Source organism: Anopheles marshallii, chromosome 2, assembly GCF_943734725.1.
Source record: "Anopheles marshallii chromosome 2, idAnoMarsDA_429_01, whole genome shotgun sequence".
Lineage (NCBI taxonomy): Eukaryota > Metazoa > Arthropoda > Insecta > Diptera > Culicidae > Anopheles > Anopheles marshallii.
In genome coordinates, this window is record NC_071326.1 from 52349147 (window position 1) to 52375360 (window position 26214).

General features: G+C 47.6%; 7 protein-coding genes across 14 annotated transcripts; all 7 read right to left on the reverse strand.

Annotated features, from left to right (window-relative positions):
* Positions 1–967: 967 nt before the first annotated feature.
* Positions 968–2893, reverse strand: LOC128709354 (heat shock protein 70 A1-like). Of its 2 annotated transcripts, XM_053804352.1 has the most exons (2): positions 1048–2893; positions 968–1017 (listed from the first exon to the last, which is right to left on the reverse strand). In XM_053804352.1, exons 1-2 carry the CDS (start codon positions 2885–2887, stop codon positions 968–970), a joined length of 1890 nt encoding a protein of 629 aa, XP_053660327.1. In that variant the 5' UTR covers positions 2888–2893. The 2 variants fall into 2 exon arrangements, with proteins under 2 accessions (XP_053660327.1, XP_053660326.1); XM_053804351.1 differs by having other exon boundaries at positions 968–2893.
* Positions 2894–4855: 1962 nt separating this feature from the next.
* Positions 4856–6781, reverse strand: LOC128708951 (heat shock protein 70 A1-like). 2 transcript variants are annotated; one of them, XM_053803933.1, is made up of 2 exons: positions 4936–6781; positions 4856–4905 (listed from the first exon to the last, which is right to left on the reverse strand). In XM_053803933.1, the coding sequence occupies exons 1-2, from the start codon at positions 6773–6775 to the stop codon at positions 4856–4858; spliced, it is 1890 nt and encodes a 629-aa protein (XP_053659908.1). In that variant the 5' UTR covers positions 6776–6781. The 2 variants fall into 2 exon arrangements, with proteins under 2 accessions (XP_053659908.1, XP_053659907.1); XM_053803932.1 differs by having other exon boundaries at positions 4856–6781.
* Positions 6782–8743: 1962 nt separating this feature from the next.
* Positions 8744–10669, reverse strand: LOC128709274 (heat shock protein 70 A1-like). Of its 2 annotated transcripts, XM_053804262.1 has the most exons (2): positions 8824–10669; positions 8744–8793 (listed from the first exon to the last, which is right to left on the reverse strand). In XM_053804262.1, exons 1-2 carry the CDS (start codon positions 10661–10663, stop codon positions 8744–8746), a joined length of 1890 nt encoding a protein of 629 aa, XP_053660237.1. In that variant the 5' UTR covers positions 10664–10669. The 2 variants fall into 2 exon arrangements, with proteins under 2 accessions (XP_053660237.1, XP_053660236.1); XM_053804261.1 differs by having other exon boundaries at positions 8744–10669.
* Positions 10670–12632: 1963 nt separating this feature from the next.
* Positions 12633–14558, reverse strand: LOC128709323 (heat shock protein 70 A1-like). 2 transcript variants are annotated; one of them, XM_053804311.1, is made up of 2 exons: positions 12713–14558; positions 12633–12682 (listed from the first exon to the last, which is right to left on the reverse strand). In XM_053804311.1, the coding sequence occupies exons 1-2, from the start codon at positions 14550–14552 to the stop codon at positions 12633–12635; spliced, it is 1890 nt and encodes a 629-aa protein (XP_053660286.1). In that variant the 5' UTR covers positions 14553–14558. The 2 variants fall into 2 exon arrangements, with proteins under 2 accessions (XP_053660286.1, XP_053660285.1); XM_053804310.1 differs by having other exon boundaries at positions 12633–14558.
* Positions 14559–16511: 1953 nt separating this feature from the next.
* Positions 16512–18437, reverse strand: LOC128708734 (heat shock protein 70 A1). 2 transcript variants are annotated; one of them, XM_053803715.1, is made up of 2 exons: positions 16592–18437; positions 16512–16561 (listed from the first exon to the last, which is right to left on the reverse strand). In XM_053803715.1, exons 1-2 carry the CDS (start codon positions 18429–18431, stop codon positions 16512–16514), a joined length of 1890 nt encoding a protein of 629 aa, XP_053659690.1. In that variant the 5' UTR covers positions 18432–18437. The 2 variants fall into 2 exon arrangements, with proteins under 2 accessions (XP_053659690.1, XP_053659689.1); XM_053803714.1 differs by having other exon boundaries at positions 16512–18437.
* Positions 18438–20399: 1962 nt separating this feature from the next.
* On the reverse strand, positions 20400–22325 carry LOC128708844 (heat shock protein 70 A1-like). Of its 2 annotated transcripts, XM_053803826.1 has the most exons (2): positions 20480–22325; positions 20400–20449 (listed from the first exon to the last, which is right to left on the reverse strand). In XM_053803826.1, the coding sequence occupies exons 1-2, from the start codon at positions 22317–22319 to the stop codon at positions 20400–20402; spliced, it is 1890 nt and encodes a 629-aa protein (XP_053659801.1). In that variant the 5' UTR covers positions 22320–22325. The 2 variants fall into 2 exon arrangements, with proteins under 2 accessions (XP_053659801.1, XP_053659800.1); XM_053803825.1 differs by having other exon boundaries at positions 20400–22325.
* A 1963-nt stretch (positions 22326–24288) lies between these two features.
* On the reverse strand, positions 24289–26214 carry LOC128709189 (heat shock protein 70 A1-like). 2 transcript variants are annotated; one of them, XM_053804174.1, is made up of 2 exons: positions 24369–26214; positions 24289–24338 (listed from the first exon to the last, which is right to left on the reverse strand). In XM_053804174.1, the coding sequence occupies exons 1-2, from the start codon at positions 26206–26208 to the stop codon at positions 24289–24291; spliced, it is 1890 nt and encodes a 629-aa protein (XP_053660149.1). In that variant the 5' UTR covers positions 26209–26214. The 2 variants fall into 2 exon arrangements, with proteins under 2 accessions (XP_053660149.1, XP_053660148.1); XM_053804173.1 differs by having other exon boundaries at positions 24289–26214.

The window sequence follows — 26214 nt, forward strand, 5'->3', positions numbered from 1 at the left end:
TGTTCCTATATCCTGACAGCATTCGTGAGTTTTGTTACACACTTTACCGTCATCCCATTGGTACACTCAGTAACAATATGCATAGCAAAGGATATTTATTTATTTAAAAATCTGTATTTATAAAACCATAGGACACAGCTTGTTTTAAATTATGCCACTGTCAGCACTACTTCGTGTTCGATTATGTTGTGTTTTGCAGTGTGCAAAGTACGGGAAAATTCGAGTCGTAACTTGAGCCTTAAAATTGTTAAAAATTAGCTTGTTTGAAGACGCGATATAGCATTATTTTGTGATAAAATGACAATAAACAACCGTAAGAATGTGTTTTGCACAACATTAGAAGAAAAAAATTAAGAAAGCAAAGATTTTGTATGGAAAAATTGATGTTTCATTCTGCAGATGTCTACACTTCTGCATATGTCCCACAAATAAGTAAAGCCCCAGCCTCTGTTTAAGGAAGTTCCTAGATGGATTTCAAAGAAATTCGGATTAAGATTTCGTACCTCTGGGACATAATGGGTTAACATTGTTAACACTGTAACGAGAGATAAATTAATCGACAAATTTGGTAGCAGGATGTTGATACTACAGCGCTCAATAAACTCGACTAGCCAGCTCCAAGGGTTCGGGTCAAGTCGTATAAACTTAATTTACTTCCGATTCCAAAAACGCATTCTAGCTAAACCTTTTCGAAATTATTTTACCGCTTCAAGTTATTTAAGCCGGGTGGTTGTAGTGTCAAAAAATCGAAATCTAACCATTCTTTCACATTCTTGGGGAAATTTAATGTGAAAATGAAGAACGATGAAAATTCAATACAGCCTGTTTTGTTCTACTTTCACATATAATCCTTTATTCAACGAGCAATATTTCTTGCAAATGACTTATTCCTATTTATTTACAGCTATTAACACAGTCTTCATGTACGTCTAGCATTACTCCTGAAGCTAACCGCTTTTTCTGCTTCTTAATCTACTTCCTCTACTGTCGGACCCGTTCGTCCACCGAACCCGCCAGCTTGCTGTCCACAACTGGTCGGAGATGGACCGGCTCCTGACTGCTGATGCAGCTTCGTCATGATCGGACTGCAGGATCGCGATAGCTCCTGCATTTTGTGATCGTACTCCTCCTTCTCTGCCATACCGTTACCGTCGATCCAGCGCAGGGTCTCGCTGCACCGGTCCTCCACTGTTTTGCGATCGCTTTCGCTTAGCCTCGAACCGGCTGACTCTAGCGATTGCTTCAGACTGAAACAGTACGCCTCCAACTGGTTGCGCGCTGCAACGCGTTCTCGCTGCTTTTCATCGTCCTCGCGGAACTTTTCCGCCTCAGCCAGCATACGATCGATGTCAGCCTGCGACAAGCGGCCCTTGTCGTTCTTGATCGTGATGTTTTTCTCCTTGCCAGTGCTCATTTCCTTCGCCGATACGTTCAAGATGCCGTTCGCGTCCAGATCGAACGTGACCTCGATCTTTGGCACACCGCGCGGTGCCGGCGGAATGCCTGAAAGGTCGAACTGGCCCAGCAGATTGTTGTCCTTCGTCATCGCTCTCTCGCCCTCGAACACCTGGATCGACACGCCCGGCTGGTTGTCCGCGTAGGTCGAAAAGGACTGCGTCTGTTTACACGGGATTCGTGAGTTGCGCTCGATCAGCTTCGTCATCACACCTCCGGCGGTTTCGATTCCCAGAGAAAGCGGAGCCACATCGACCAACAACACGTCCTGGATCTTCTCGTCCTTATCGCCACTAAGAATTGCTGCTTGGACCGCCGCACCGTAGGCCACCGCCTCGTCGGGATTGATCGACAAGTTCAAGGATCTGCCGCTGAAGAAGTTCTGCAACAGCGACTGTACCTTCGGAATGCGAGTAGAGCCGCCCACCAGCACGATGTCGTGAATAGAGCCTTTGTCCATCTTTGCATCCGTGAGGGCTTTCTCCACCGGGTTCAGCGTGGAGCGGAACAGATCCGAGCAAAGCTCCTCGAAGCGCGCCCGGCTGATCTTCGTGTAGTAGTCGATGCCATCCATCAGAGCGTCGATCTCGATCGTTGCCTCCGTGCTGGAGGAAAGCGTACGCTTCGCTCTCTCGCAAGCCGTCCTCAGGCGCCGCAGTGCCCGCGCGTTCTTCGATAGGTCCTTTTTGAACTTGCGCTTGAACTCCTCCACGAAGTGGGCCACCATTCGGTTGTCGAAGTCTTCCCCGCCCAGGTGTGTATCGCCGGCTGTAGCTCGTACCTCGAACAACGAGCCCTCGTCGATGGTCAGAATGGACACGTCGAACGTCCCTCCGCCCAGATCGAATATCAACACGTTGCGTTCGCCTTTCAGGTTCTTGTCCAAACCATAAGCCAGCGCGGCCGCCGTCGGTTCGTTGATGATGCGCATCACGTTCAGACCCGCGATGGCACCGGCGTCCTTCGTAGCCTGTCGCTGACTATCGTTGAAGTAGGCTGGAACTGTGATGACCGCGTTCTTCACCGAATGGCCCAGGTATGCTTCGGCCGTTTCCTTCATTTTCGTCAACACCATCGAACTGATCTCCTCTGGCGCAAACGTTTTGCGTTCTCCTTTGAATTCCGCCTGGATCTTTGGCTTTCCACAGTCGTTCACCACCGTGAAGGGCCAGTGTTTAAGATCGGTCTGAATCTTCGGGTCGTCATACCGGCGTCCAATCAATCGTTTGGCATCGAACACTGTGTTTGTCGGGTTCATGGCCGCCTGATTCTTGGCTGCGTCACCAATAAGCCGCTCCGTGTCCGAGAAAGCAACATAGCTCGGTGTCGTTCGGTTGCCCTGGTCGTTGGCAATGATTTCCACCTTTCCATGCTGAAACACTCCTACGCACGAGTACGTCGTGCCCAAATCGATTCCAATTGCAGACGGCATTTCTACGACAATCTTGTACGGTGTTTGTATTTTCAAATTCACTTCCACTTCGGTTCGCTTCGATAAAAACAAGTCCGCGTTAGTGTTGCTAGTTCGTGTAATTCACAATTCCGATTGTTGCACACTTGATTCTCACGCTGTCGTTGGCGCTCGTTTGCTTTTCACTCTCCGATTGTTGTTCTTTGAATGACGCTCGCTGCCCGAAACGCGGCTATATGTATGAAACATTTCAATTTCTAGAATCATCGGCGAGCTTCTCGAACCCACCAGAAACTAATCGAGCAGCTGCTCGAACGTACGCGACAGTGCTCGATGTGAGTTGACGTTGTGTCTTGGCTGTAGCGAGCGATGACCATCCACCATCTGGGTGCACGTCATGTACTTTTCCCCTTCGGTGAGACGAGCCAGTACAGCACTCTTCGGTTTTCTCTATTACGTAGCTTGAATGGACCGGCGTGCGAATGGTTTTGGAGGAGAGATCTGAAAACATATGCGAAGCGTTTTATAAAATCCGTTTATTCATACTACAGTATCCGTACGTTTCATAGCTTTGCTCATTACTCATGTCTCGTCAGTGAGCCGATTTTCAAACCCATGTGCGACGCTAAATTTAGATTCTAAGGGTTGAGAAATGCTGGAAGATTGTAGCCTAAAATACACAGCAATCGTCAAAACTGCACGACCGTCGCAAGACGGATAAAAGGCCAAACGATATGAATAACTTTTGTGAGCTATTCATTTGCGCTATCTCTATCCAAAAGAGCGTCCTATCCTAACAAGTTAAAAGATTATTTGTCAGCAAAATATTGCTGGCATTGCTGTCCTGTACTATCGTCGGGTAGCACGAAGTTCATTTACATGTGAACTGGGGGCAAATTTTAGTCTAACAACAAAAAGTATTCTTTCAAGTTTTTCAACGAAACTTGGTAAAGAGGTACAATTAATAATTCAGCAATTGTCGGAAATAGCTCGAACATTGGCATGGTATTCTAGAAATTGCATGTTCCTATATCCTGACAGCATTCGTGAGTTTTGTTACACACTTTACCGTCATCCCATTGGTACACTCAGTAACAATATGCATAGCAAAGGATATTTATTTATTTAAAAATCTGTATTTATAAAACCATAGGACACAGCTTGTTTTAAATTATGCCACTGTCAGCACTACTTCGTGTTCGATTATGTTGTGTTTTGCAGTGTGCAAAGTACGGGAAAATTCGAGTCGTAACTTGAGCCTTAAAATTGTTAAAAATTAGCTTGTTTGAAGACGCGATATAGCATTATTTTGTGATAAAATGACAATAAACAACCGTAAGAATGTGTTTTGCACAACATTAGAAGAAAAAAATTAAGAAAGCAAAGATTTTGTATGGAAAAATTGATGTTTCATTCTGCAGATGTCTACACTTCTGCATATGTCCCACAAATAAGTAAAGCCCCAGCCTCTGTTTAAGAAAGTTCCTAGATGGATTTCAAAGAAATTCGGATTAAGATTTCGTACCTCTGGGACATAATGGGTTAACATTGTTAACACTGTAACGAGAGATAAATTAATCGACAAATTTGGTAGCAGGATGTTGATACTACAGCGCTCAATAAACTCGACTAGCCAGCTCCAAGGGTTCGGGTCAAGTCGTATAAACTTAATTTACTTCCGATTCCAAAAACGCATTCTAGCTAAACCTTTTCGAAATTATTTTACCGCTTCAAGTTATTTAAGCCGGGTGGTTGTAGTGTCAAAAAATCGAAATCTAACCATTCTTTCACATTCTTGGGGAAATTTAATGTGAAAATGAAGAACGATGAAAATTCAATACAGCCTGTTTTGTTCTACTTTCACATATAATCCTTTATTCAACGAGCAATATTTCTTGCAAATGACTTATTCCTATTTATTTACAGCTATTAACACAGTCTTCATGTACGTCTAGCATTACTCCTGAAGCTAACCGCTTTTTCTGCTTCTTAATCTACTTCCTCTACTGTCGGACCCGTTCGTCCACCGAACCCGCCAGCTTGCTGTCCACAACTGGTCGGAGATGGACCGGCTCCTGACTGCTGATGCAGCTTCGTCATGATCGGACTGCAGGATCGCGATAGCTCCTGCATTTTGTGATCGTACTCCTCCTTCTCTGCCATACCGTTACCGTCGATCCAGCGCAGGGTCTCGCTGCACCGGTCCTCCACTGTTTTGCGATCGCTTTCGCTTAGCCTCGAACCGGCTGACTCTAGCGATTGCTTCAGACTGAAACAGTACGCCTCCAACTGGTTGCGCGCTGCAACGCGTTCTCGCTGCTTTTCATCGTCCTCGCGGAACTTTTCCGCCTCAGCCAGCATACGATCGATGTCAGCCTGCGACAAGCGGCCCTTGTCGTTCTTGATCGTGATGTTTTTCTCCTTGCCAGTGCTCATTTCCTTCGCCGATACGTTCAGGATGCCGTTCGCGTCCAGATCGAACGTGACCTCGATCTTTGGCACACCGCGCGGTGCCGGCGGAATGCCTGAAAGGTCGAACTGGCCCAGCAGATTGTTGTCCTTCGTCATCGCTCTCTCGCCCTCGAACACCTGGATCGACACGCCCGGCTGGTTGTCCGCGTAGGTCGAAAAGGATTGCGTCTGTTTACACGGGATTCGTGAGTTGCGCTCGATCAGCTTCGTCATCACACCTCCGGCGGTTTCGATTCCCAGAGAAAGCGGAGCCACATCGACCAACAACACGTCCTGGATCTTCTCGTCCTTATCGCCACTAAGAATTGCTGCTTGGACCGCCGCACCGTAGGCCACCGCCTCGTCGGGATTGATCGACAAGTTCAAGGATCTGCCGCTGAAGAAGTTCTGCAACAGCGACTGTACCTTCGGAATGCGAGTAGAGCCGCCCACCAGCACGATGTCGTGAATAGAGCCTTTGTCCATCTTTGCATCCGTGAGGGCTTTCTCCACCGGGTGCAGCGTGGAGCGGAACAGATCCGAGCAAAGCTCCTCGAAGCGCGCCCGGCTGATCTTCGTGTAGTAGTCGATGCCATCCATCAGAGCGTCGATCTCGATCGTTGCCTCCGTGCTGGAGGAAAGCGTACGCTTCGCTCTCTCGCAAGCCGTCCTCAGGCGCCGCAGTGCCCGCGCGTTCTTCGATAGGTCCTTTTTGAACTTGCGCTTGAACTCCTCCACGAAGTGGGCCACCATTCGGTTGTCGAAGTCTTCCCCGCCCAGGTGTGTATCGCCGGCTGTAGCTCGTACCTCGAACAACGAGCCCTCGTCGATGGTCAGAATGGACACGTCGAACGTCCCTCCGCCCAGATCGAATATCAACACGTTGCGTTCGCCTTTCAGGTTCTTGTCCAAACCATAAGCCAGCGCGGCCGCCGTCGGTTCGTTGATGATGCGCATCACGTTCAGACCCGCGATGGCACCGGCGTCCTTCGTAGCCTGTCGCTGACTATCGTTGAAGTAGGCTGGAACTGTGATGACCGCGTTCTTCACCGAATGGCCCAGGTATGCTTCGGCCGTTTCCTTCATTTTCGTCAACACCATCGAACTGATCTCCTCTGGCGCAAACGTTTTGCGTTCTCCTTTGAATTCCGCCTGGATCTTTGGCTTTCCACAGTCGTTCACCACCGTGAAGGGCCAGTGTTTAAGATCGGTCTGAATCTTCGGGTCGTCATACCGGCGTCCAATCAATCGTTTGGCATCGAACACTGTGTTTGTCGGGTTCATGGCCGCCTGATTCTTGGCTGCGTCACCAATAAGCCGCTCCGTGTCCGAGAAAGCAACATAGCTCGGTGTCGTTCGGTTGCCCTGGTCGTTGGCAATGATTTCCACCTTTCCATGCTGAAACACTCCTACGCACGAGTACGTCGTGCCCAAATCGATTCCAATTGCAGACGGCATTTCTACGACAATCTTGTACGGTGTTTGTATTTTCAAATTCACTTCCACTTCAGTTCGCTTCGATAAAAACAAGTCCGCGTTAGTGTTGCTAGTTCGTGTAATTCACAATTCCGATTGTTGCACACTTGATTCTCACGCTGTAGTTGGCGCTCGTTTGCTTTTCACTCTCCGATTGTTGTTCTTTGAATGACGCTCGCTGCCCGAAACGCGGCTATATGTATGAAACATTTCAATTTCTAGAATCATCGGCGAGCTTCTCGAACCCACCAGAAACTAATCGAGCAGCTGCTCGAACGTACGCGACAGTGCTCGATGTGAGTTGACGTTGTGTCTTGGCTGTAGCGAGCGATGACCATCCACCATCTGGGTGCACGTCATGTACTTTTCCCCTTCGGTGAGACGAGCCAGTACAGCACTCTTCGGTTTTCTCTATTACGTAGCTTGAATGGACCGGCGTGCGAATGGTTTTGGAGGAGAGATCTGAAAACATATGCGAAGCGTTTTATAAAATCCGTTTATTCATACTACAGTATCCGTACGTTTCATAGCTTTGCTCATTACTCATGTCTCGTCAGTGAGCCGATTTTCAAACCCATGTGCGACGCTAAATTTAGATTCTAAGGGTTGAGAAATGCTGGAAGATTGTAGCCTAAAATACACAGCAATCGTCAAAACTGCACGGCCGTCGCAAGACGGATAAAAGGCCAAACGATATGAATAACTTTTGTGAGCTATTCATTTGCGCTATCTCTATCCAAACGAGCGTCCTATCCTAACAAGTTAAAAGATTATTTGTCAGCAAAATATTGCTGGCATTGCTGTCCTGTACTATCGTCGGGTAGCACGAAGTTCATTTACATGTGAACTGGGGGCAAATTTTAGTCTAACAACAAAAAGTATTCTTTCAAGTTTTTCAACGAAACTTGGTAAAGAGGTACAATTAATAATTCAGCAATTGTCGGAAATAGCTCGAACATTGGCATGGTATTCTAGAAATTGCATGTTCCTATATCCTGACAGCATTCGTGAGTTTTGTTACACACTTTACCGTCATCCCATTGGTACACTCAGTAACAATATGCATAGCAAAGGATCTTTATTTATTTTAAAAATCTGTATTTATAAAACCATAGGACACAGCTTGTTTTAAATTATGCCACTGTCAGCACTACTTCGTGTTCGATTATGTTGTGTTTTGCAGTGTGCAAAGTACGGGGAAATTCGAGTCGTAACTTGAGCCTTAAAATTGTTAAAAATTAGCTTGTTTGAAGACGCGATATAGCATTATTTTGTGATAAAATGACAATAGACAACCGTAAGAATGTGTTTTGCACAACATTAGAAGAAAAAAATTAAGAAAGCAAAGATTCTGTATGGAAAAATTGATTTTCATTCTGCAGATGTCTACACTTCTGCATATGTCCCACAAATAAGTAAAGCCCCAGCCTCTGTTTAAGGAAGTTCCTAGATGGATTTCAAAGAAATTCGGATTAAGATTTCGTACCTCTGGGACATAATGGGTTAACATTGTTAACACTGTAACGAGAGATAAATTAATCGACAAATTTGGTAGCAGGATGTTGATACTACAGCGCTCAATAAACTCGACTAGCCAGCTCCAAGGGTTCGGTTCAAGTCGTATAAACATAATTTACTTCCGATTGCAAAAACGCATTCTAGCTAAACCTTTTCGAAATTATTTTACCGCTTCAAGTTATTTAAGCCGGGTGGTTGTAGTGTCAAAAAATCGAAATCTAACCATTCTTTCACATTCTTGGGGAAATTTAATGTGAAAATGAAGAACGATGAAAATTCAATACAGCCTGTTTTGTTCTACTTTCACATATAATCCTTTATTCAACGAGCAATATTTCTTACAAATGACTTATTCCTATTTATTTACAGCTATTAACACAGTCTTCATGTACGTCTAGCATTACTCCTGAAGCTAACCGCATTTTCTGCTTCTTAATCTACTTCCTCTACTGTCGGACCCGTTCGTCCACCGAACCCGCCAGCTTGCTGTCCACAACTGGTCGGAGATGGACCGGCTCCTGACTGCTGATGCAGCTTCGTCATGATCGGACTGCAGGATCGCGATAGCTCCTGCATTTTGTGATCGTACTCTTCCTTCTCTGCCATACCGTTACCGTCGATCCAGCGCAGGGTCTCGCTGCACCGGTCCTCCACTGTTTTGCGATCGCTTTCGCTTAGCCTCGAACCGGCTGACTCTAGCGATTGCTTCAGACTGAAACAGTACGCCTCCAACTGGTTGCGCGCTGCAACGCGTTCTCGCTGCTTTTCATCGTCCTCGCGGAACTTTTCCGCCTCAGCCAGCATACGATCGATGTCAGCCTGCGACAAGCGGCCCTTGTCGTTCTTGATCGTGATGTTTTTCTCCTTGCCAGTGCTCATTTCCTTCGCCGATACGTTCAGGATGCCGTTCGCGTCCAGATCGAACGTGACCTCGATCTTTGGCACACCGCGCGGTGCCGGCGGAATGCCTGAAAGGTCGAACTGGCCCAGCAGATTGTTGTCCTTCGTCATCGCTCTCTCGCCCTCGAACACCTGGATCGACACGCCCGGCTGGTTGTCCGCGTAGGTCGAAAAGGACTGCGTCTGCTTACACGGGATTCGTGAGTTGCGCTCGATCAGCTTCGTCATCACACCTCCGGCGGTCTCGATTCCCAGAGAAAGCGGAGCCACATCGACCAACAACACGTCCTGGATCTTCTCGTCCTTATCGCCACTAAGAATTGCTGCTTGGACCGCCGCACCGTAGGCCACCGCCTCGTCGGGATTGATCGACAAGTTCAAGGATCTGCCGCTGAAGAAGTTCTGCAACAGCGACTGTACCTTCGGAATGCGAGTAGAGCCGCCCACCAGCACGATGTCGTGAATAGAGCCTTTGTCCATCTTTGCATCCGTGAGGGCTTTCTCCACCGGGTGCAGCGTGGAGCGGAACAGATCCGAGCAAAGCTCCTCGAAGCGCGCCCGGCTGATCTTCGTGTAGTAGTCGATGCCATCCATCAGAGCGTCGATCTCGATCGTTGCCTCCGTGCTGGAGGAAAGCGTACGCTTCGCTCTCTCGCAAGCCGTCCTCAGGCGCCGCAGTGCCCGCGCGTTCTTCGATAGGTCCTTTTTGAACTTGCGCTTGAACTCCTCCACGAAGTGGGCCACCATTCGGTTGTCGAAGTCTTCCCCGCCCAGGTGTGTATCGCCGGCTGTAGCTCGTACCTCGAACAGCGAGCCCTCGTCGATGGTCAGAATGGACACGTCGAACGTCCCTCCGCCCAGATCGAATATCAACACGTTGCGTTCGCCTTTCAGGTTCTTGTCCAAACCATAAGCCAGCGCGGCCGCCGTCGGTTCGTTGATGATGCGCATCACATTCAGACCCGCGATGGCACCGGCGTCCTTCGTAGCCTGTCGCTGACTATCGTTGAAGTAGGCTGGAACTGTGATGACCGCGTTCTTCACCGAATGGCCCAGGTATGCTTCGGCCGTTTCCTTCATTTTCGTCAACACCATCGAACTGATCTCCTCTGGCGCAAACGTTTTGCGTTCTCCTTTGAATTCCGCCTGGATCTTTGGCTTTCCACAGTCGTTCACCACCGTGAAGGGCCAGTGTTTAAGATCGGTCTGAATCTTCGGGTCGTCATACCGGCGTCCAATCAATCGTTTGGCATCGAACACTGTGTTTGTCGGGTTCATGGCCGCCTGATTCTTGGCTGCGTCACCAATAAGCCGCTCTGTGTCCGAGAAAGCAACATAGCTCGGTGTCGTTCGGTTGCCCTGGTCGTTGGCAATGATTTCCACCTTTCCATGCTGAAACACTCCTACGCACGAGTACGTCGTGCCCAAATCGATTCCAATTGCAGACGGCATTTCTACGACAATCTTGTACGGTGTTTGTATTTTCAAATTCACTTCCACTTCGGTTCGCTTCGATAAAAACAAGTCCGCGTTAGTGTTGCTAGTTCGTGTAATTCACAATTCCGATTGTTGCACACTTGATTCTCACGCTGTAGTTGGCGCTCGTTTGCTTTTCACTCTCCGATTGTTGTTCTTTGAATGACGCTCGCTGCCCGAAACGCGGCTATATGTATGAAACATTTCAATTTCTAGAATCATCGGCGAGCTTCTCGAACCCACCAGAAACTAATCGAGCAGCTGCTCGAACGTACGCGACAGTGCTCGATGTGAGTTGACGTTGTGTCTTGGCTGTAGCGAGCGATGACCATCCACCATCTGGGTGCACGTCATGTACTTTTCCCCTTCGGTGAGACGAGCCAGTACAGCACTCTTCGGTTTTCTCTATTACGTAGCTTGAATGGACCGGCGTGCGAATGGTTTTGGAGGAGAGATCTGAAAACATATGCGAAGCGTTTTATAAAATCCGTTTATTCATACTACAGTATCCGTACGTTTCATAGCTTTGCGCATTACTCATGTCTCGTCAGTGAGCCGATTTTCAAACCCATGTGCGACGCTAAATTTAGATTCTAAGGGTTGAGAAATGCTGGAAGATTGTAGCCTAAAATACACAGCAATCGTCAAAACTGCACGGCCGTCGCAAGACGGATAAAAGGCCAAACGATATGAATAACTTTTGTGAGCTATTCATTTGCGCTATCTCTATCCAAACGAGCGTCCTATCCTAACAAGTTAAAAGATTATTTGTCAGCAAAATATTGCTGGCATTGCTGTCCTGTACTATCGTCGGGTAGCACGAAGTTCATTTACATGTGAACTGGGGGCAAATTTTAGTCTAACAACAAAAAGTATTCTTTCAAGTTTTTCAACGAAACTTGGTAAAGAGGTACAATTAATAATTCAGCAATTGTCGGAAATAGCTCGAACATTGGCATGGTATTCTAGAAATTGCATGTTCCTATATCCTGACAGCATTCGTGAGTTTTGTTACACACTTTACCGTCATCCCATTGGTACACTCAGTAACAATATGCATAGCAAAGGATATTTATTTATTTTAAAAATCTGTATTTATAAAACCATAGGACACAGCTTGTTTTAAATTATGCCACTGTCAGCACTACTTCGTGTTCGATTATGTTGTGTTTTGCAGTGTGCAAAGTACGGGAAAATTCGAGTCGTAACTTGAGCCTTAAAATTGTTAAAAATTAGCTTGTTTGAAGACGCGATATAGCATTATTTTGTGATAAAATGACAATAGACAACCGTAAGAATGTGTTTTGCACAACATTAGAAGAAAAAAATTAAGAAAGCAAAGATTTTGTATGGAAAAATTGATGTTTCATTCTGCAGATGTCTACACTTCTGCATATGTCCCACAAATAAGTAAAGCCCCAGCCTCTGTTTAAGGAAGTTCCTAGATGGATTTCAAAGCAATTCGGATTAAGATTTCGTACCTCTGGGACATAATGGGTTAACATTGTTAACACTGTAACGAGAGATAAATTAATCGACAAGTTTGGTAGCAGGATATTGATACTACAGCGCTCAATAAACTCGACTAGCCAGCTCCAAGGGTTCGGTTCAAGTCGTATAAACATAATTTACTTCCGATTCCAAAAACGCATTCTAGCTAAACCTTTTCGAAATTATTTTACCGCTTCAAGTTATTTAAGCCGGGTGGTTGTAGTGCCAAAAATTCGAAATCTAACCATTCTTTCACATTCTTGGGGAAATTTAATGTGAAAATCAAGAACGATGAAAATTCAATACAGCCTGTTTTGTTCTACTTTCACATATAATCCTTTATTCAACGAGCAATATTTCTTACAAATGACTTATTCCTATTTATTTACAGCTATTAACACAGTCTTCATGTACGTCTAGCATTACTCCTGAAGCTAACCGCTTTTTCTGCTTCTTAATCTACTTCCTCTACTGTCGGACCCGTTCGTCCACCGAACCCGCCAGCTTGCTGTCCACAACTGGTCGGAGATGGACCGGCTCCGGACTGCTGATGCAGCTTCGTCATGATCGGACTGCAGGATCGCGATAGCTCCTGCATTTTGTGATCGTACTCCTCCTTCTCTGCCATACCGTTACCGTCGATCCAGCGCAGGGTCTCGCTGCACCGGTCCTCCACTGTTTTGCGATCGCTTTCGCTTAGCCTCGAACCGGCTGACTCTAGCGATTGCTTCAGACTGAAACAGTACGCCTCCAACTGGTTGCGCGCTGCAACGCGCTCTCGCTGCTTTTCATCGTCCTCGCGGAACTTTTCCGCCTCAGCCAGCATACGATCGATGTCAGCCTGCGACAAGCGGCCCTTGTCGTTCTTGATCGTGATGTTTTTCTCCTTGCCAGTGCTCATTTCCTTCGCCGATACGTTCAGGATGCCGTTCGCGTCCAGATCGAACGTGACCTCGATCTTTGGCACACCGCGCGGTGCCGGCGGAATGCCTGAAAGGTCGAACTGGCCCAGCAGATTGTTGTCCTTCGTCATCGCTCTCTCGCCCTCGAACACCTGGATCGACACGCCCGGCTGGTTATCCGCGTAGGTCGAAAAGGACTGCGTCTGTTTACACGGGATTCGTGAGTTGCGCTCGATCAGCTTCGTCATCACACCTCCGGCGGTCTCGATTCCCAGAGAAAGCGGAGCCACATCGACCAACAACACGTCCTGGATCTTCTCGTCCTTATCGCCACTAAGAATTGCTGCTTGGACCGCCGCACCGTAGGCCACCGCCTCGTCGGGATTGATCGACAAGTTCAAGGATCTGCCGCTGAAGAAGTTCTGCAACAGCGACTGTACCTTCGGAATGCGAGTAGAGCCGCCCACCAGCACGATGTCGTGAATAGAGCCTTTGTCCATCTTTGCATCCGTGAGGGCTTTCTCCACCGGGTTCAGCGTGGAGCGGAACAGATCCGAGCAAAGCTCCTCGAAGCGCGCCCGGCTGATCTTCGTGTAGTAGTCGATGCCATCCATCAGAGCGTCGATCTCGATCGTTGCCTCCGTGCTGGAGGAAAGCGTACGCTTCGCTCTCTCGCAAGCCGTCCTCAGGCGCCGCAGTGCCCGCGCGTTCTTCGATAGGTCCTTTTTGAACTTGCGCTTGAACTCCTCCACGAAGTGGGCCACCATTCGGTTGTCGAAGTCTTCCCCGCCCAGGTGTGTATCGCCGGCTGTAGCTCGTACCTCGAACAGCGAGCCCTCGTCGATGGTCAGAATGGACACGTCGAACGTCCCTCCGCCCAGATCGAATATCAACACGTTGCGTTCGCCTTTCAGGTTCTTGTCCAAACCATAAGCCAGCGCGGCCGCCGTCGGTTCGTTGATGATGCGCATCACATTCAGACCCGCGATGGCACCGGCGTCCTTCGTAGCCTGTCGCTGACTATCGTTGAAGTAGGCTGGAACTGTGATGACCGCGTTCTTCACCGAATGGCCCAGGTATGCTTCGGCCGTTTCCTTCATTTTCGTCAACACCATCGAACTGATCTCCTCTGGCGCAAACGTTTTGCGTTCTCCTTTGAATTCCGCCTGGATCTTTGGCTTTCCACAGTCGTTCACCACCGTGAAGGGCCAGTGCTTAAGATCGGTCTGAATCTTCGGGTCGTCATACCGGCGTCCAATCAATCGTTTGGCATCGAACACTGTGTTTGTCGGGTTCATGGCCGCCTGATTCTTGGCTGCGTCACCAATAAGCCGCTCTGTGTCCGAGAAAGCAACATAGCTCGGTGTCGTTCGGTTGCCCTGGTCGTTGGCAATGATTTCCACCTTTCCATGCTGAAACACTCCTACGCACGAGTACGTCGTGCCCAAATCGATTCCAATTGCAGACGGCATTTCTACGACAATCTTGTACGGTGTTTGTATTTTCAAATTCACTTCCACTTCGGTTCGCTTCGATAAAAACAAGTCCGCGTTAGTGTTGCTAGTTCGTGTAATTCACAATTCCGATTGTTGCACACTTGATTCTCACGCTGTCGTTGGCGCTCGTTTGCTTTTCACTCTCCGATTGTTGTTCTTTGAATGACGCTCGCTGCCCGAAACGCGGCTATATGTATGAAACATTTCCATTTCTAGAATCATCGGCGAGCTTCTCGAACCCACCAGAAACTAATCGAGCAGCTGCTCGAACGTACGCGACAGTGCTCGATGTGAGTTGACGTTGTGTCTTGGCTGTAGCGAGCGATGACCATCCACCATCTGGGTGCACGTCATGTACTTTTCCCCTTCGGTGAGACGAGCCAGTACAGCACTCTTCGGTTTTCTCTATTACGTAGCTTGAATGGACCGGCGTGCGAATGGTTTTGGAGGAGAGATCTGAAAACATATGCGAAGCGTTTTATAAAATCCGTTTATTCATACTACAGTATCCGTAGGTTTCATAGCTTTGCTCATTACTCATGTCTCGTCGGTGAGACGATTTTCAAACCCATGTGCGACGCTAAATTCAGATTCCTAGGGTTGAGAAATGCTGGAAGATTGTAGCCTAAAATACACAGCAATCATCAAAACTGCACGGCCGTCGCAAGACGGATAAAAGGCCAAACGATATGAATAACTTTTGTGAGCTATTCATTTGCGCTATCTCTATCCAAACGAGCGTCCTATCCTAACAAGTTAAAAGATTATTTGTCAGCAAAATATTGCTGGCATTGCTGTCCTGTACTATCGTCGGGTAGCAAGAAGTTCATTTACATGTGAACTGGGGGCAAATTTTAGTCTAACAACAAAAAGTATTCTTTCAAGTTTTTCAACGAAACTTGGTAAAGAGGTACAATTAATATTTCAGCAATTGTCGGAAATAGCTCGAACATTGGCATGGTATTCTAGAAATTGCATGTTCCCATATCCTGACAGCATTCATGAGTTTTGTTACACACTTTACCGTCATCCCATTGGTACACTCAATAACAATATGCATAGCAAAGGATATTTATTTATTTTAAAAATCTGTATTTATAAAACCATAGGACACAGCTTGTTTTAAATTATGCCACTGTCACTGTTCGATTATGTTGTGTTTTGCAGTGTGCAAAGTACGGGGAAATTCGAGTCGTAATTTGAACCTTAAAATTGTTAAAAATTAGCTTGTTTGAAGACGCGATATAGCATTATTTTGTGATAAAATGTTAATAGACAACCGTAAAAATGTGTTTTGCACAACATTAGAAGAAAAAAATAAAGAAAGCAAAGATTTTGTATGGAAAAATTGATGTTTCATTCTGCAGATGTCTACACTTCTGCATATGTCCCACAAACAAGTAAAGCCCCAGCCTCTGTTTAAGGAAGTTCCTAGATGGATTTCAAAGCAATTCGGATTAAGATTTCGTACCTCTGGGACATAATGGGTTAACATTGTTAACACTGTAACGAGAGATAAATTAATCGACAAGTTTGGTAGCAGGATATTGATACTACAGCGCTCAATAAACTCGACTAGCCACCTCCAAGGGTTCGGTTAAAGTCGTAAAACCTTAATTTACTTCCGATTCCAAAAACGCATTCTAGCTAAACCTTTTCGAAATTATTTTACCGCTTCAAGTTATTTAAGCCGGATGGTTGTAGTGCCAAAAATTCGAAATCTAACCATTCTTTCACATTCTTGGGGAAATTTAATGTGAAAATCAAGAACGATGAAAATTCAATACAGCCTGTTTTGTTCTACTTTCACATATAATCCTTTATTCAACGAGCAATATTTCTTACAAATGACTTATTCCTATTTATTTACAGCTATTAACACAGTCTTCATGTACGTCTAGCATTACTCCTGAAGCTAACCACTTTTGCTGCTTCTTAATCTACTTCCTCTACTGTCGGACCCGTTCGTCCACCGAACCCGCCAGCTTGCTGTCCACAACTGGTCGGAGATGGACCGGCTCCGGACTGCTGATGCAGCTTCGTCATGATCGGACTGCAGGATCGCGATAGCTCCTGCATTTTGTGATCGTACTCTTCCTTCTCTGCCATACCGTTACCGTCGATCCAGCGCAGGGTCTCGCTGCACCGGTCCTCCACTGTTTTGCGATCGCTTTCGCTTATCTTTGAACCGGCTGACTCTAGCGATTGCTTCAGGCTGAAACAGTACGCCTCCAACTGGTTGCGCGCTGCAACGCGCTCTCGCTGCTTTTCATCGTCCTCGCGGAACTTTTCCGCCTCAGCCAGCATACGATCGATGTCAGCCTGCGACAAGCGGCCCTTGTCGTTCTTGATCGTGATGTTTTTCTCCTTGCCAGTGCTCATTTCCTTCGCCGATACGTTCAGGATGCCGTTCGCGTCCAGATCGAACGTGACCTCGATCTTTGGCACACCGCGCGGTGCCGGCGGAATGCCTGAAAGGTCGAACTGGCCCAGCAGATTGTTGTCCTTCGTCATCGCTCTCTCGCCCTCGAACACCTGGATCGACACGCCCGGCTGGTTATCCGCGTAGGTCGAAAAGGACTGCGTCTGTTTACACGGGATTCGTGAGTTGCGCTCGATCAGCTTCGTCATCACACCTCCGGCGGTTTCGATTCCCAGAGAAAGCGGAGCCACATCGACCAACAACACGTCCTGGATCTTCTCGTCCTTATCGCCACTAAGAATTGCTGCTTGGACCGCCGCACCGTAGGCCACCGCCTCGTCGGGATTGATCGACAAGTTCAAGGATCTGCCGCTGAAGAAGTTCTGCAACAGCGACTGTACCTTCGGAATGCGAGTAGAGCCGCCCACCAGCACGATGTCGTGAATAGAGCCTTTGTCCATCTTTGCATCCGTGAGGGCTTTCTCCACCGGGTTCAGCGTGGAGCGGAACAGATCCGAGCAAAGCTCCTCGAAGCGCGCCCGGCTGATCTTCGTGTAGTAGTCGATGCCATCCATCAGAGCGTCGATCTCGATCGTTGCCTCCGTGCTGGAGGAAAGCGTACGCTTCGCTCTCTCGCAAGCCGTCCTCAGGCGCCGCAGTGCCCGCGCGTTCTTCGATAGGTCCTTTTTGAACTTGCGCTTGAACTCCTCCACGAAGTGGGCCACCATTCGGTTGTCGAAGTCTTCCCCGCCCAGGTGTGTATCGCCGGCTGTAGCTCGTACCTCGAACAGCGAGCCCTCGTCGATGGTCAGAATGGACACGTCGAACGTCCCTCCGCCCAGATCGAATATCAACACGTTGCGTTCGCCTTTCAGGTTCTTGTCCAAACCATAAGCCAGCGCGGCCGCCGTCGGTTCGTTGATGATGCGCATCACATTCAGACCCGCGATGGCACCGGCGTCCTTCGTAGCCTGTCGCTGACTATCGTTGAAGTAGGCTGGAACTGTGATGACCGCGTTCTTCACCGAATGGCCCAGGTATGCTTCGGCCGTTTCCTTCATTTTCGTCAACACCATCGAACTGATCTCCTCTGGCGCAAACGTTTTGCGTTCTCCTTTGAATTCCGCCTGGATCTTTGGCTTTCCACAGTCGTTCACCACCGTGAAGGGCCAGTGCTTAAGATCGGTCTGAATCTTCGGGTCGTCATACCGGCGTCCAATCAATCGTTTGGCATCGAACACTGTGTTTGTCGGGTTCATGGCCGCCTGATTCTTGGCTGCGTCACCAATAAGCCGCTCTGTGTCCGAGAAAGCAACATAGCTCGGTGTCGTTCGGTTGCCCTGGTCGTTGGCAATGATTTCCACCTTTCCATGCTGAAACACTCCTACGCACGAGTACGTCGTGCCCAAATCGATTCCAATTGCAGACGGCATTTCTACGACAATCTTGTACGGTGTTTGTATTTTCAAATTCACTTCCACTTCGGTTCGCTTCGATAAAAACAAGTCCGCGTTAGTGTTGCTAGTTCGTGTAATTCACAATTCCGATTGTTGCACACTTGATTCTCACGCTGTCGTTGGCGCTCGTTTGCTTTTCACTCTCCGATTGTTGTTCTTTGAATGACGCTCGCTGCCCGAAACGCGGCTATATGTATGAAACATTTCCATTTCTAGAATCATCGGCGAGCTTCTCGAACCCACCAGAAACTAATCGAGCAGCTGCTCGAACGTACGCGACAGTGCTCGATGTGAGTTGACGTTGTGTCTTGGCTGTAGCGAGCGATGACCATCCACCATCTGGGTGCACGTCATGTACTTTTCCCCTTCGGTGAGACGAGCCAGTACAGCACTCTTCGGTTTTCTCTATTACGTAGCTTGAATGGACCGGCGTGCGAATAGTTTTGGAGGAGAGATCTGAAAACATATGCGAAGCGTTTTATTAAATCCGTTTATTCATACTACAGTATCCGTAGGTTTCATAGCTTTGCTCATTACTCATGTCTCGTCGGTGAGACGATTTTCAAACCCATGTGCGACGCTAAATTTAGATTCCTAGGGTTGAGAAATGCTGGAAGATTGTAGCCTAAAATACACAGCAATCATCAAAACTGCACGACCGTCGCAAGACGGAATAAAGGCCTAACGATATGAATAACTTTTGTGAGCTATTCATTTGCGCTATCTCTATCCAAAAGAGCGTCCTATCCTAACAAGTTAAACGATTATTTGTCAGCAAAATATTGCTGGCATTGCTGTCCTATACTATCGTCGGGTAGCACGAAGTTCATTTACATGTGAACTGGGGGCAAATTTTAGTCTAACAACAAAAAGTATTCTTTCAAGTTTTCCAACGAAACTTGGTAAAGAGGTACAATTAGTATTTCAGCAATTGTCGGAAATAGCTCGAACATTGGCATGGTATTCTAGAAATTGCATGTTCCCATATCCTGACAGCATTCATGAGTTTTGTTACACACTTTACCGTCATCCCATTGGTACACTCAATAACAATATGCATAGCAAAGGATATTTATTTATTTTAAAAATCTGTATTTATAAAACCATAGGACACAGCTTGTTTTAAATTATGCCACTGTCAGCACTACTTCGTGTTCGATTATGTTGTGTTTTGCAGTGTGCAAAGTACGGGGAAATTCGAGTCGTAACTTGAACCTTAAAATTGTTAAAATTTAGCTTGTTTGAAGACGCGATATAGCATTATTTTGTGATAAAATGACAATAGACAACCGTAAGAATGTGTTTTGCACAACATTATAAGAAAAAAATTAAGAAAGCAAAGATTCTGTATGGAAAAATTGATTTTCATTCTGCAGATGTCTACACTTCTGCATATGTCCCACAAATAAGTAAAGCCCCAGCCTCTGTTTAAGGAAGTTCCTAGATGGATTTGAAAGAAATTCGGATTAAGATTTCGTACCTCTGGGACATAATGGGTTAACATTGTTAACACTGTAACGAGAGATAAATTAATCGACAAATTTGGTAGCAGGATGTTGATACTACAGCGCTCAATAAACTCGACTAGCCAGCTCCAAGGGTTCGGTTCAAGTCGTATAAACATAATTTACTTCCGATTCCAAAAACGCATTCTAGCTAAACCTTTTCGAAATTATTTTACCGCTTCAAGTTATTTAAGCCGGGTGGTTGTAGTGCCAAAAATTCGAAATCTAACCATTCTTTCACATTCTTGGGGAAATTTAATGTGAAAATCAAGAACGATGAAAATTCAATACAGCCTGTTTTGTTCTACTTTCACATATAATCCTTTATTCAACGAGCAATATTTCTTACAAATGACTTATTCCTATTTATTTACAGCTATTAACACAGTCTTCATGTACGTCTAGCATTACTCCTGAAGCTAACCACTTTTTCTGCTTCTTAATCTACTTCCTCTACTGTCGGACCCGTTCGTCCACCGAACCCGCCAGCTTGCTGTCCACAACTGGTCGGAGATGGACCGGCTCCGGACTGCTGATGCAGCTTCGTCATGATCGGACTGCAGGATCGCGATAGCTCCTGCATTTTGTGATCGTACTCTTCCTTCTCTGCCATACCGTTACCGTCGATCCAGCGCAGGGTCTCGCTGCACCGGTCCTCCACTGTTTTGCGATCGCTTTCGCTTATCTTTGAACCGGCTGACTCTAGCGATTGCTTCAGGCTGAAACAGTACGCCTCCAACTGGTTGCGCGCTGCAACGCGCTCTCGCTGCTTTTCATCGTCCTCGCGGAACTTTTCCGCCTCAGCCAGCATACGATCGATGTCAGCCTGCGACAAGCGGCCCTTGTCGTTCTTGATCGTGATGTTTTTCTCCTTGCCAGTGCTCATTTCCTTCGCCGATACGTTCAGGATGCCGTTCGCGTCCAGATCGAACGTGACCTCGATCTTTGGCACACCGCGCGGTGCCGGCGGAATGCCTGAAAGGTGGAACTGGCCCAGCAGATTGTTGTCCTTCGTCATCGCTCTCTCGCCCTCGAACACCTGGATCGACACGCCCGGCTGGTTGTCCGCGTAGGTCGAAAAGGACTGCGTCTGCTTACACGGGATTCGTGAGTTGCGCTCGATCAGCTTCGTCATCACACCTCCGGCGGTCTCGATTCCCAGAGAAAGCGGAGCCACATCGACCAACAACACGTCCTGGATCTTCTCGTCCTTATCGCCACTAAGAATTGCTGCTTGGACCGCCGCACCGTAGGCCACCGCCTCGTCGGGATTGATCGACAAGTTCAAGGATCTGCCGCTGAAGAAGTTCTGCAACAGCGACTGTACCTTCGGAATGCGAGTAGAGCCGCCCACCAGCACGATGTCGTGAATAGAACCTTTGTCCATCTTTGCATCCGTGAGGGCTTTCTCCACCGGGTTCAGCGTGGAGCGGAACAGATCCGAGCAAAGCTCCTCGAAGCGCGCCCGGCTGATCTTCGTGTAGTAGTCGATGCCATCCATCAGAGCGTCGATCTCGATCGTTGCCTCCGTGCTGGAGGAAAGCGTACGCTTCGCTCTCTCGCAAGCCGTCCTCAGGCGCCGCAGTGCCCGCGCGTTCTTCGATAGGTCCTTTTTGAACTTGCGCTTGAACTCCTCCACGAAGTGGGCCACCATTCGGTTGTCGAAGTCTTCCCCGCCCAGGTGTGTATCGCCGGCTGTAGCTCGTACCTCGAACAGCGAGCCCTCGTCGATGGTCAGAATGGACACGTCGAACGTCCCTCCGCCCAGATCGAATATCAACACGTTGCGTTCGCCTTTCAGGTTCTTGTCCAAACCATAAGCCAGCGCGGCCGCCGTCGGTTCGTTGATGATGCGCATCACATTCAGACCCGCGATGGCACCGGCGTCCTTCGTAGCCTGTCGCTGACTATCGTTGAAGTAGGCTGGAACTGTGATGACCGCGTTCTTCACCGAATGGCCCAGGTATGCTTCGGCCGTTTCCTTCATTTTCGTCAACACCATCGAACTGATCTCCTCTGGCGCAAACGTTTTGCGTTCTCCTTTGAATTCCGCCTGGATCTTTGGCTTTCCACAGTCGTTCACCACCGTGAAGGGCCAGTGTTTAAGATCGGTCTGAATCTTCGGGTCGTCATACCGGCGTCCAATCAATCGTTTGGCATCGAACACTGTGTTTGTCGGGTTCATGGCCGCCTGATTCTTGGCTGCGTCACCAATAAGCCGCTCCGTGTCCGAGAAAGCAACATAGCTCGGTGTCGTTCGGTTGCCCTGGTCGTTGGCAATGATTTCCACCTTTCCATGCTGAAACACTCCTACGCACGAGTACGTCGTGCCCAAATCGATTCCAATTGCAGACGGCATTTCTACGACAATCTTGTACGGTGTTTGTATTTTCAAATTCACTTCCACTTCGGTTCGCTTCGATAAAAACAAGTCCGCGTTAGTGTTGCTAGTTCGTGTAATTCACAATTCCGATTGTTGCACACTTGATTCTCACGCTGTCGTTGGCGCTCGTTTGCTTTTCACTCTCCGATTGTTGTTCTTTGAATGACGCTCGCTGCCCGAAACGCGGCTATATGTATGAAACATTTCCATTTCTAGAATCATCGGCGAGCTTCTCGAACCCACCAGAAACTAATCGAGCAGCTGCTCGAACGTACGCGACAGTGCTCGATGTGAGTTGACGTTGTGTCTTGGCTGTAGCGAGCGATGACCATCCACCATCTGGGTGCACGTCATGTACTTTTCCCCTTCGGTGAGACGAGCCAGTACAGCACTCTTCGGTTTTCTCTATTACGTAGCTTGAATGGACCGGCGTGCGAATGGTTTTGGAGGAGAGATCTGAAAACATATGCGAAGCGTTTTATTAAATCCGTTTATTCATACTACAGTATCCGTAGGTTTCATAGCTTTGCTCATTACTCATGTCTCGTCGGTGAGACGATTTTCAAACCCATGTGCGACGCTAAATTCAGATTCTAAGGGTTGAGAAATGCTGGAAGATTGTAGCCTAAAATACACAGCAATCATCAAAACTGCACGACCGTCGCAAGACGGAATAAAGGCCTAACGATATGAATAACTTTTGTGAGCTATTCATTTGCGCTATCTCTATCCAAAAGAGCGTCCTATCCTAACAAGTTAAACGATTATTTGTCAGCAAAATATTGCTGGCATTGCTGTCCTATACTATCGTCGGGTAGCACGAAGTTCATTTACATGTGAACTGGGGGCAAATTTTAGTCTAACAACAAAAAGTATTCTTTCAAGTTTTTCAACGAAACTTGGTAAAGAGGTACAATTAATATTTCAGCAATTGTCGGAAATAGCTCGAACATTGGCATGGTATTCTAGAAATTGCATGTTCCTATATCCTGACAGCATTCGTGAGTTTTGTTACACACTTTACCGTCATCACATTGGTACACTCAGTAACAATATGCATAGCAAAGGATTTTTATTTATTTTAAAAATCTGTATTTATAACACCATAGGACACAGCTTGTTTTAAATTATGCCACTGTCAGCACTACTTCGTGTTCGATTATGTTGTGTTTTGCAGTGTGCAAAGTACGGGGAAATTCGAGTCGTAACTTGAGCCTTAAAATTGTTAAAAATTAGCTTGTTTGAAGACGCGATATAGCATTATTTTGTGATAAAATGACAATAGACAACCGTAAGAATGTGTTTTGCACAACATTAGAAGAAAAAAATAAAGAAAGCAAAGATTTTGTATGGAAAAATTGATGTTTCATTCTGCAGATGTCTACACTTCTGCATATGTCCCACAAATAAGTAAAGCCCCAGCCTCTGTTTAAGGAAGTTCCTAGATGGATTTGAAAGAAATTCGGATTAAGATTTCGTACCTCTGGGACATAATGGGTTAACATTGTTAACACTGTAACGAGAGATAAATTAATCGACAAATTTGGTAGCAGGATGTTGATACTACAGCGCTCAATAAACTCGACTAGCCAGCTCCAAGGGTTCGGTTCAAGTCGTATAAACATAATTTACTTCCGATTGCAAAAACGCATTCTAGCTAAACCTTTTCGAAATTATTTTACCGCTTCAAGTTATTTAAGCCGGGTGGTTGTAGTGTCAAAAAATCGAAATCTAACCATTCTTTCACATTCTTGGGGAAATTTAATGTGAAAATGAAGAACGATGAAAATTCAATACAGCCTGTTTTGTTCTACTTTCACATATAATCCTTTATTCAACGAGCAATATTTCTTGCAAATGACTTATTCCTATTTATTTACAGCTATTAACACAGTCTTCATGTACGTCTAGCATTACTCCTGAAGCTAACCGCTTTTTCTGCTTCTTAATCTACTTCCTCTACTGTCGGACCCGTTCGTCCACCGAACCCGCCAGCTTGCTGTCCACAACTGGTCGGAGATGGACCGGCTCCTGACTGCTGATGCAGCTTCGTCATGATCGGACTGCAGGATCGCGATAGCTCCTGCATTTTGTGATCGTACTCCTCCTTCTCTGCCATACCGTTACCGTCGATCCAGCGCAGGGTCTCGCTGCACCGGTCCTCCACTGTTTTGCGATCGCTTTCGCTTAGCCTCGAACCGGCTGACTCTAGCGATTGCTTCAGGCTGAAACAGTACGCCTCCAACTGGTTGCGCGCTGCAACGCGCTCTCGCTGCTTTTCATCGTCCTCGCGGAACTTTTCCGCCTCAGCCAGCATACGATCGATGTCAGCCTGCGACAAGCGGCCCTTGTCGTTCTTGATCGTGATGTTTTTCTCCTTGCCAGTGCTCATTTCCTTCGCCGATACGTTCAGGATGCCGTTCGCGTCCAGATCGAACGTGACCTCGATCTTTGGCACACCGCGCGGTGCCGGCGGAATGCCTGAAAGGTCGAACTGGCCCAGCAGATTGTTGTCCTTCGTCATCGCTCTCTCGCCCTCGAACACCTGGATCGACACGCCCGGCTGGTTGTCCGCGTAGGTCGAAAAGGACTGCGTCTGCTTACACGGGATTCGTGAGTTGCGCTCGATCAGCTTCGTCATCACACCTCCGGCGGTTTCGATTCCCAGAGAAAGCGGAGCCACATCGACCAACAACACGTCCTGGATCTTCTCGTCCTTATCGCCACTAAGAATTGCTGCTTGGACCGCCGCACCGTAGGCCACCGCCTCGTCGGGATTGATCGACAAGTTCAAGGATCTGCCGCTGAAGAAGTTCTGCAACAGCGACTGTACCTTCGGAATGCGAGTAGAGCCGCCCACCAGCACGATGTCGTGAATAGAACCTTTGTCCATCTTTGCATCCGTGAGGGCTTTCTCCACCGGGTTCAGCGTGGAGCGGAACAGATCCGAGCAAAGCTCCTCGAAGCGCGCCCGGCTGATCTTCGTGTAGTAGTCGATGCCATCCATCAGAGCGTCGATCTCGATCGTTGCCTCCGTGCTGGAGGAAAGCGTACGCTTCGCTCTCTCGCAAGCCGTCCTCAGGCGCCGCAGTGCCCGCGCGTTCTTCGATAGGTCCTTTTTGAACTTGCGCTTGAACTCCTCCACGAAGTGGGCCACCATTCGGTTGTCGAAGTCTTCCCCGCCGAGGTGTGTATCGCCGGCTGTAGCTCGTACCTCGAACAGCGAGCCCTCGTCGATGGTCAGAATGGACACGTCGAACGTCCCTCCGCCCAGATCGAATATCAACACGTTGCGTTCGCCTTTCAGGTTCTTGTCCAAACCATAAGCCAGCGCGGCCGCCGTCGGTTCGTTGATGATGCGCATCACATTCAGACCCGCGATGGCACCGGCGTCCTTCGTAGCCTGTCGCTGACTATCGTTGAAGTAGGCTGGAACTGTGATGACCGCGTTCTTCACCGAATGGCCCAGGTATGCTTCGGCCGTTTCCTTCATTTTCGTCAACACCATCGAACTGATCTCCTCTGGCGCAAACGTTTTGCGTTCTCCTTTGAATTCCGCCTGGATCTTTGGCTTTCCACAGTCGTTCACCACCGTGAAGGGCCAGTGTTTAAGATCGGTCTGAATCTTCGGGTCGTCATACCGGCGTCCAATCAATCGTTTGGCATCGAACACTGTGTTTGTCGGGTTCATGGCCGCCTGATTCTTGGCTGCGTCACCAATAAGCCGCTCCGTGTCCGAGAAAGCAACATAGCTCGGTGTCGTTCGGTTGCCCTGGTCGTTGGCAATGATTTCCACCTTTCCATGCTGAAACACTCCTACGCACGAGTACGTCGTGCCCAAATCGATTCCAATTGCAGACGGCATTTCTAC

Bases quoted from the DNA above. Each gene is read 5' to 3' on its own strand.
- LOC128709189 (XM_053804173.1), bottom strand. From the start codon at position 26,208: ATGCCGTCTGCAATTGGAATCGATTTGGGCACGACGTACTCGTGCGTA.
- LOC128708734 (XM_053803714.1), bottom strand. From the start codon at position 18,431: ATGCCGTCTGCAATTGGAATCGATTTGGGCACGACGTACTCGTGCGTA.
- LOC128708844 (XM_053803825.1), bottom strand. From the start codon at position 22,319: ATGCCGTCTGCAATTGGAATCGATTTGGGCACGACGTACTCGTGCGTA.
- LOC128709354 (XM_053804351.1), bottom strand. From the start codon at position 2,887: ATGCCGTCTGCAATTGGAATCGATTTGGGCACGACGTACTCGTGCGTA.
- LOC128709274 (XM_053804261.1), bottom strand. From the start codon at position 10,663: ATGCCGTCTGCAATTGGAATCGATTTGGGCACGACGTACTCGTGCGTA.
- LOC128708951 (XM_053803932.1), bottom strand. From the start codon at position 6,775: ATGCCGTCTGCAATTGGAATCGATTTGGGCACGACGTACTCGTGCGTA.
- LOC128709323 (XM_053804310.1), bottom strand. From the start codon at position 14,552: ATGCCGTCTGCAATTGGAATCGATTTGGGCACGACGTACTCGTGCGTA.